Raw genomic sequence first — 8,616 nt, 5'->3', positions numbered from 1 at the left:
CAAGGCCTTAAATTTGTTGCAATATATCCCATTCAGATGTTTAATGGATCTTAGTCCCCAGCATTTATTGTGGTTTAGGGCATGGTGCACCATTCTCCTGAGGAAAGCAACAAACCAATAGTTGGTTAGCTAAGTTGACAAATAAAATCCGCATGAATGCCAGCATTTAGTTTCCCATCAGCATCATGTATGGAAACAAGATGTTGAATGAAAATTTAAACCGTTTTAATTGCAAATTTCATTGAAGGTCTTCCTCTGACAATACAATCATTTTGAGTATCTTGTCCATCCATCTATCCTTTTCCTATACCAGCTTATTCCAAATTCAGGGTTAAGCTATAAGGCTGCACAGAGTCTAAACATCCCACAGTATTTTTGTGATCCTGATGCCAAATTCCCTCTTTTTATTATCGCTAGAATAATATGTACCTTAGCTGTAATGAAGCCAACACGTCTGTGAAAAAGGAAAACTGAACTTTTGAACCTGCAACATATTAGTCTGGAATCACACAGTATTTGCATGCATGTGTATGCAAATACTGTTTGGAAGAAACAACTATGTGCAAAAAGAAACTACTATATTTTGCAGTTTTTGCTCATCGAGCAAGGTTTTTCACATAATATTCTGGCCTGACTGCAGGCGTTTGCCCTAAAATCAACCACAGGTTAGCTGATATATGGTGATGAGGTCCAATCAGGACTTCAGTCCATCCTAAAAAGTTTCAATTGTCCAAACCATTTCTGTTACCTCACTTTGTGACTGAAGGGACTGAGATGCTAAAGAAGTAAAGGGCCTCTCCAACATTTTTGGAACAAACATCAGGTACACGTCCTCGTTATTCTTGGTGATGTCAGTAAAATGGAACTCAGAAGCGTCTGCCAAACCTGCTCCTGAGCAGCCTTATAAATCACTGTCACCTAAACCTACTGCTTTTTAAACAGTCAATTTCCTTTATTTATCAAGCGCACTACGAGTACGCGGAGTGCACAGAGGCACTTTCACATCGTAGCAGCAGCATCTGAGTGAGTTCATAATGCAAAGATGAAACACAAGTGAAAATGAAGCAAAAATAAACTGCAATCAATGCAAGATCTAATGACCTAGCAAACTGTGTTTTTACTCTTCAGAAACTTCAGCATGAGGATGCAGTGAGGGGACCAATGCAATGGCCTTTTGCTGCCATCTGCTGGTGGAAGTAGTGCAATCTAGACTTTTAAGTGTGTGTGCCTTTTCGCAGGTGACCATTAACAGTGACTTCCGTTTTTGTAAATCGCCCATTCAGTGCAAATTAACCACGTTATTGTTATCATAAATGCTGCGCATTAAAGTCATGTTGGAGCAGTTTTTAAATCTCCATTCTACCATCAAGCCCCGTGTTTGAGATGAGGGTAGCTCTCCACCGTGCGAGCAATCCCATCCTTCAGACTGACTACCGGTTTGTAGCCCAGGTGCTCTTTAGCTCGTTCGCAGCTGTAGTAGTGGTGGGTGCCGGCCAACGCTACTCTCATTGGTGTGAAGGTCGGTTTGAAAGACACAAGAGGGCGAAGGATCCAGCTCAGCAGCCACAGGAGCAAAGCAAGTCCATACACAAGCCTGTAAGGGAGGTGGAAGCGTGGAGCAGCGTATCCCAGACCCACCAACACCTCGGACATAAAGTCCCAGAAGCGAATTGGCTCATCATTGGTGATGTGGTACGGCTGGAGGAGAACCAAAGGGAACAAGGAAAAAGATCTATTGATTTATTTTATATGAGAAGCCAGACCAAGGTCTGATCCTGAAGGGATATTATCAAAACTCCCATCAGTTTTATTGTCACTTACTTTGCCACAAATGGGAGAGTCTGATCTCAGGCGCTCAGCGGCCAGAATGTGTCCGTGAACAACATTTTCCACATAGGTGAAATCCACCAGATTGCTCCCATCACTGGAGAAAACAAAGACGACAATAAATAAAGAAATCTAATACTTAAACACAGCATTGACTTCAGTTTACAGTTACTCAAACTGCTGTAGCAGAGTATGCTACTACCAATCAACTCTCCAGGAAGCAGAGAAGGCCGATGAGAAGTTGAACGTAGATAAGAACAGTGTCTGCCATACTTTGAAAAATAAAACCAAACTAATTAAGCTGACGAAGGAGTATTATGGTGCATTTCGCCCATGCAATTCCAATAGTAATATGTTCACCTACATAGACTGGACACTTTTTCTGCAACTGACCAAAGGGAGACAGAAAGGCTAATAAACACGTTATTACAGCCGCTGTCAACACTTTTCATATGCAAGTTAATAATGTTGAATTTTAAGGTGGGGACAGGGAGGATCCTCGCTGACTGTGGGTCAAGTTGGACTTCATACTGCAAGAATATAAAACTACTGCAAATATTAATTTGCTGGGCTCCACATTACAAGACCTTATCGTCCAATCATTCATTACTAACAACAATCACTGCCTTTATACCCTATACAGGCCAACTGGATCAGAATCAGATTTACTTGTTATTGAGCCAACGTAAATTATTTCCGGTACAATCCGTCCAAGAGCAGACAAAACAACATACATATATCATGAACAGGATCAGGCAGACTGAGGCAGCAGCCTTTTTTATGCAGGGTGATGAAAAGGTTACATTAGGCAGGATGTGTGGGTGGTAAAAAAAAAAAAAAAAAAAAAAAAGAAGTACATCTACACTTCACCTAAAAGAGGGGGACGGTACAGATGCAACAAAAAAACAAACCTCAATATGAAAAAAAGCACATCATCAGACAGTTACAACATGAGAAAATACGTGGGAGGGGTTGGGGTGGGGTCAAGTGTGGACGCAGCTTGTCTTATTCAACTGGTTACCTGGAAGTTGGGGGAGGGGAAGGGTCCAAAGTAGGCGGTGAGTTATTGGGAGACATGTCAGTCATTGTAAGCGTGTGTGTGTGTGTGTGTGTGTGTGTGTGTGTGTGTGTGTAAATAACAGTCTGTGAACTTTCTCCCGGTTCATCATTGAGTCAGGAAAGTCCACAGGCTGGTGTGGATGAGAAGCGGGGGAGGGTGGGACAGAGCATCCTTATTTATATTTTTAAAAAAATCACTCACCCAATGATAAACTTCATCTTCCCCCTGCGAGCTGTGTCCACCAGGATGGGAACCAGCTGCGGGTCCCGAGGACCAAAGATGCCATGAGGGCGAATAGCAACTGTAAGGAAACCTTTCTGCTTGTCGCAGGCCTCAAGGACCAACTAAAACACAAAGAGAGAACATTTAACACACACACACCACAAAACAGAGAACACTAGCAGTGTGTCCTCCTTCCTCTGCAGCATCTGCATGACGGACCAGTTTAAGTACAAAATGACACTGACCAACAATGCTGAGATAATTAATATTCTTCACGAGTCACTTTTAAACCAGCAGAAGCTCAAAATAACACTTAACATCCACTGATTTAGAAACAAGCTAAAAAATCCTAATAATATGAATCATGTGCACTTCAGGAAAAGCTCATGCTCTCGTACCTTTTCCTGTACAATTTTGGTCTGTGTGTAGTAGTCGATAGGCTGCTTGGCGTACGGTAGATCCTCTCTACCATTCTTGATGTCCATGCCCTCAAAGACAACGCTGGCACTGCTCGTCAGGACCATTTTCTGGCAACATTGAACAGGTGAGTGCTTTCTACCTCAGTTCTTCAACTGAAAGCTTCACACAAAAGGAAGTTTTTGCATTACCTGTACTCCTGCCTCGAGGCAGGCACGAATAACTGTCTCTGTTCCCTGAATGTTGACCCTTTCAAACAGCAATCTATCATCGCTTGCAGGAGCTGGGGAGGCACAGTGGAAAACCAGCGATACATCCTTCAGAGCTAGCAGCAGTGCCTGGAGAGAAAACAGGGCAGACACCTCACAGCTTCTGACTAATCCATCCCTGTGGGAATCGCTTGATTTCTTTCTTTTTTTTTTTTTTTACATGAAATAAAAGCAGGGACAGACAAATATGAAGCAACAAACAGAAAGGAACAAAACTTTTATCTAAAGCCCTAAAGTGCTGTGTAAGCAAAAAAACAAGTACAACTAGAGAACGTTTAGAGTAGTTTAAAGTAAAATACTGCAGAAATACATAAGAGGAAGCATTTTCCCCGATGATTATTCCCACAGTTGTTAGCATCTGATCATCATCTGCTCTCATGGTGTTGATCATTAACTATACTGGTACTCCAGCAAGAGGATAGTTTTGTGAAGATCACGATTGTTGTCAATGTCAGCTCTTTAGAAGATGTGAAAGAAAATATTGGTCATTAGTGAGATATGTTGACAACAATCCTATTTAAGTGCATATAATGTGAGCGAGACGTAGAACACAAGACTGATAATCACTGCCAGCTTTAACGATATCCATCATTTGCATGATGACTCTCTTGACAACAACCGATAACCAAAGGAGGGGGTGGGGTTAATAAAAAAAATTAAAAAAAAACCTTCTCATCTTTTTGTTATTTGTGTTTTTGTATCTTCTTTTCTTTAACTGGTAGAAACCTTACAGAGTAAGGTGAATTTTATTTCATTATGCCAAAACCCAGTGTTTTAGAGGAATGTTGGAACTTCCTCCCAGACAGGTTGAATAAAAACACAAGACCAGAACACATTAGGAAGATCTATTCACTATATTCCCTGCCTGCAGCATAGCTGAACACCTGCATGTTTAGACTTGTTTGGAAGTGATAAAAGATTGATCAAGGTTTTTCCCAACAGAAGTTATTTCTGAAGCTACCTATCACAATATTCATTGTCATTTGTTATTTTGGGTCCAGCATTTCCCACTGTTGGTGTTGCATGTGATCACTGCTTATTCAGTAATGAGATGCTATGATGTATCAATTCACTTTTGGATCCTAATCCATAATTGACTTGTTTTTCTAAATTTATGTTCTTCTAATTCTAAAATGAAATTCTTATTGACTTGTTATTTTATATCCAGTACAAGTCTGAAGTTTAAGTTTAAACTCGTTTTAAAAGGAGTGAGGCTGAAAGGAAGCCTCACCTGTTTATCACAGAGGTCTCCCTGGTGGAAAGTGACACCAGGTCGTTGCAGCTCGTCGCTCTGACGGATATCAAACACAGAAACGGAATATCCTCGATCCAGCAGCTTGTCGACCAGGTGTCTTCCCAGGAAACCAGACCCCCCGATCACTGCACAACGTTTACCACTCTGAGTGACACACAGAGGAGGGGAAAATGTTGTTTCCAGAGTCGATGCAGAATCACTCACTCGATAAAAGAGTCAAACTCACCGGTCGGACACGTGTGGCCATTATAAATATAAAGTGGTCGCAAGTTGGAGGAATTAGGTCTTGACCCAACCAGTGGAAATATCGATACTAATAGGAAGAAAAGGAAGCGTTAAGTGTTCAGGCTTGCAGAGCACAAAGACCAACTTTTATTTGTCGTTGATTGCAACCTGCCAGTCTACTTCAACAGCGTACAACAATAATGTGTTTTAATCAGCTGAGAAAAGACTTCTCTGTGATTGGTCAAGTGCCAACGTAGCGCTCACTTTTAGCCAATAGTATTAACAATACGTCAAAGAACGCCACTGTTTAGCCCAATCACAGACCAGAAGCACCTGAAACGGACAGTACTTACTGACCACGCCCTCTGGTGGAGTCCAACCACGAACTAGTTTTCTATGTTATAAAATGTCCCAATTTAAAAAAAAAAAGACCTCCGTTTTTTTATTTAAGTAAAACACTGACAGACTTGAACAGGGTTTCTCAAGAAGACAAGATAGATAGATAGATAGATATTAGGTAAATTTATTTGTTAGTGTAGCGATCAGAAGTAACACAAAACTGAATATATACATGAACAGAGCATGGAAATATGCATATATCATGTGTAGTATGAAATAACAATTACAAACGTTCCTTCACATGTACCTACGTCGCCCAGCAGCTCAGCTATGCTATACTGGTGCAGTTATCGCAGTTATCAGCTGCGTTAACTTTGGTCTCAACATAGACATAATAAAGATAAATGTGTATGTGTCTATGAGCCTGTCTTTCACTAGTCCATGTGCCAGTATTGCTTTATTCATTTCATAACTCTTCCTCCCTGAAACCGAAGAGCATTAAGTGACAATGATGGATTTTTGGGGTAAAATAAAAGTAGTCTTACATGTCACTTTTTCTGAAACAGTGTTTTTCCTGGGCTATTTTTGTCTGTTTAAAAAAAATGGGTGAAATTTTGAGAGTATACCCACTTCTTGAGTGACCACTACACCACTGCTATTGTCTATAATAATAATAATAATAATAATAATAATAATAATTATTATTATTATTATTATTATTATAATAATAATAGTTATAGTTGTTATTATTATTATTATTATTGTTGTTCTTCTTCTTCTTATTATTATTATTATTATTATAACAACAACATGCTTTCACCAAAATTATGTCGAGTAATTTTCTCTTATTTTTTCTTGTCAGGGGCTCTTTTAAAATATGACAGATGCACCAAATAGTCGAAAAAAAGACTTTTCTTTCGTTCTTTCTTTTAAAGAAATGCAATGCAAAACTCGAACAGTTTTCATCATCCTATATCACACCCATAGACTGTATATAAAATTATACACTTTCAATAATACACCATACTATTACTATAATATACTTTCAAATACGGTCGATGATCACAACTCAACCCAAAATTGAAAACGCAGACCACGTGATTTTCATCAACCAATTACATTATTGCCCGACTGATGCGTTTGATTTCTACTCCATTCTGTGCCGGTCTGCAACCTGTGATGACTCCTCGTTTTCAACAGAACAATGACAAATCTACCGGTACACAAAAACATCAAATCAAACGCCCTACCTCCGTGACTGTAGCTGGTGTGCATGTTTTTAGCTAGAAACCCTATTTTCCACCCACTTTGTTGCTGGTAAATCAGCGGAATACATATTTGGTTTTGTCGCGATACAGGCTGATCTTACATTAAATGTAATCCAGTGGCTGAGACGAGCGACTGATGTAAAATAGAAACCGTTTTATAACATCCTCCCTTCTGCATGACAGAGAGGCTTCAAAGCTTGGACGAAATCGATCATCGCCCGATAAATCTGCTGTTTAGGTCAACTGAACACACAACAACTCATGGTAAGTGACAGCGTAATAACCTTGAACCGAGGATAGTGTGTTGAGGTTTCTGCACGAGTACAGCTGGATTTAGCTGTGATTTGATGGATTTTGAGTGATTTAATTTGGTCTTTGAAAATACAAGATCTCCCTGAATGCATTTTAAATATGACCAGGCAACCAGTGCCAAGAGGCCATCCCTGCAGGGTCCTGTGCCACCTCCTCGTAAGAAGACGGCTCCCAAGCCAGAACTGACTGAGGAGCAGAAACAGGAGATCAGAGAGGCCTTCGAGCTGTTTGATACTGATGGCTCTGGACATATTGATGTGAAAGACCTCAAGGTAGGGAAAAGAAAAAAAAAGAAGGAAAAAAAGCTCGCGGATCTCAATATGCAGTGAAGAAAAAAACTTTCTTTTTTCACCCTCTATATGCATCTTACTGCCCATCTCTTTGATTCTGATCCAGGTTGCAATGAGAGCTCTGGGTTTTGAGCCAAAGAAAGAAGAGATCAAGAAGATGATTGGTGAGGTGGATAAGGATGGCACAGGAAAGATCTCCTTTGGTGACTTCCTCTCTGTCATGACACAAAAAATGGTACACATTTTTTGGAAATATTTTCGATACGCTGTCACCTTGAACATTTGATAATGTTAAAATGCTCCATCCTCTTATTTCAGGCTGAGAAAGACTCCAAAGAGGAGATCCTGAAAGCCTTCCGTCTGTTTGATGACGATGAGACTGGAAAGATCTCATTCAAGAACCTCAAGAGAGTCGCCAAAGAGCTTGGAGAAAACCTGACGGATGAGGAGCTGCAGGTGAGGCGTGACATTATTCATTATAGCAGTATTCAGCAATATAACACCTCCTCCCATCTATTGATGAAACCAGGTTATAGAAACTTCCAGGTTGGTTGTGTTTACAAAGCCAAAGTGCATGACTGCAATATTGACTAAAGTCAACACATCAGCAGGTCTTTGCAGGCCTTCTTTTCATTTCCTCTTGTCTGTTTGTGAAGGAAATGATCGACGAAGCTGACAGGGATGGGGATGGAGAAGTGAACCAGCAAGAGTTTTTGCGCATTATGAAGAAAACTTGTCTGTACTAAAGGAAGTGCAGGACACCAGGGTTGGTGATGCAGAGTCAAGAGGACCAGTGGTGGTTTTACGTTGAACGCTGCTCATGCATTTGTCACAAAAAAAAACATTGTGCAGTACTTAACTCGTCACTTCGAATAAGTCAGTTTTATTCTGTCATATCTTAAAATGAAAAGAACTTATTAAATTTTAAATACTTTAATTTACACGATTATCTCAATTTGCAAAAACAGCTTACAAATCTGTCCTGTCTGGAATGCTGCAGACTTTTATTAACTACATATATTGATATCAATGATGACATGTAGGTTATTAGTAGTGAAGAAATTCCCAGTGCCTGGCAAACATGGTACATTCCAATGCTTTATCTGACTGAGTTTGTGCATTAAATTTGATC

The 8,616-nt window shown here is 40.1% G+C and overlaps 2 protein-coding genes across 2 annotated transcripts; one reads left to right on the top strand and one right to left on the bottom strand.

The window, feature by feature from the left end:
- Nucleotides 1-1,365: 1,365 nt before the first annotated feature.
- Nucleotides 1,366-5,297, bottom strand: nsdhl (NAD(P) dependent 3-beta-hydroxysteroid dehydrogenase NSDHL; the record flags this gene model as incomplete). The annotated part of the gene is made up of 7 exons (XM_079250270.1): nucleotides 1,366-1,698; nucleotides 1,822-1,924; nucleotides 3,089-3,231; nucleotides 3,508-3,636; nucleotides 3,718-3,864; nucleotides 5,027-5,194; nucleotides 5,277-5,297. The coding sequence occupies 7 exons, from the start codon at nucleotides 5,295-5,297 to the stop codon at nucleotides 1,366-1,368; spliced, it is 1,044 nt and encodes a 347-aa protein (XP_079106396.1).
- A 1,598-nt stretch (nucleotides 5,298-6,895) lies between these two features.
- Nucleotides 6,896-8,572, top strand: cetn2 (centrin, EF-hand protein, 2). The gene is made up of 5 exons (XM_079250621.1): nucleotides 6,896-7,146; nucleotides 7,302-7,466; nucleotides 7,591-7,719; nucleotides 7,803-7,940; nucleotides 8,141-8,572. Exons 1-5 carry the CDS (start codon nucleotides 7,144-7,146, stop codon nucleotides 8,228-8,230), a joined length of 525 nt encoding a protein of 174 aa, XP_079106747.1. The 5' UTR covers nucleotides 6,896-7,143; the 3' UTR covers nucleotides 8,231-8,572.
- Nucleotides 8,573-8,616: the final 44 nt, after the last annotated feature.

The sequence above is a fragment of the Telmatherina bonti genome, assembly GCF_933228915.1.
Source record: "Telmatherina bonti genome assembly, chromosome: 12".
Lineage (NCBI taxonomy): Eukaryota > Metazoa > Chordata > Actinopteri > Atheriniformes > Telmatherinidae > Telmatherina > Telmatherina bonti.
This window is presented reverse-complemented; position numbering and strand designations above follow the sequence as displayed.

What these genes read in the sequence shown, in the direction of transcription:
- cetn2 (XM_079250621.1), top strand. An exon ending in TTGATGTGAAAGACCTCAAG is followed by an intron (nt 7,467 to 7,590) that starts GTAGGGAAAAGA and finishes ATTCTGATCCAG; the next exon opens with GTTGCAATGAGAGCTCTGGG. An exon ending in CTGTCATGACACAAAAAATG is followed by an intron (nt 7,720 to 7,802) that starts GTACACATTTTT and finishes CTCTTATTTCAG; the next exon opens with GCTGAGAAAGACTCCAAAGA.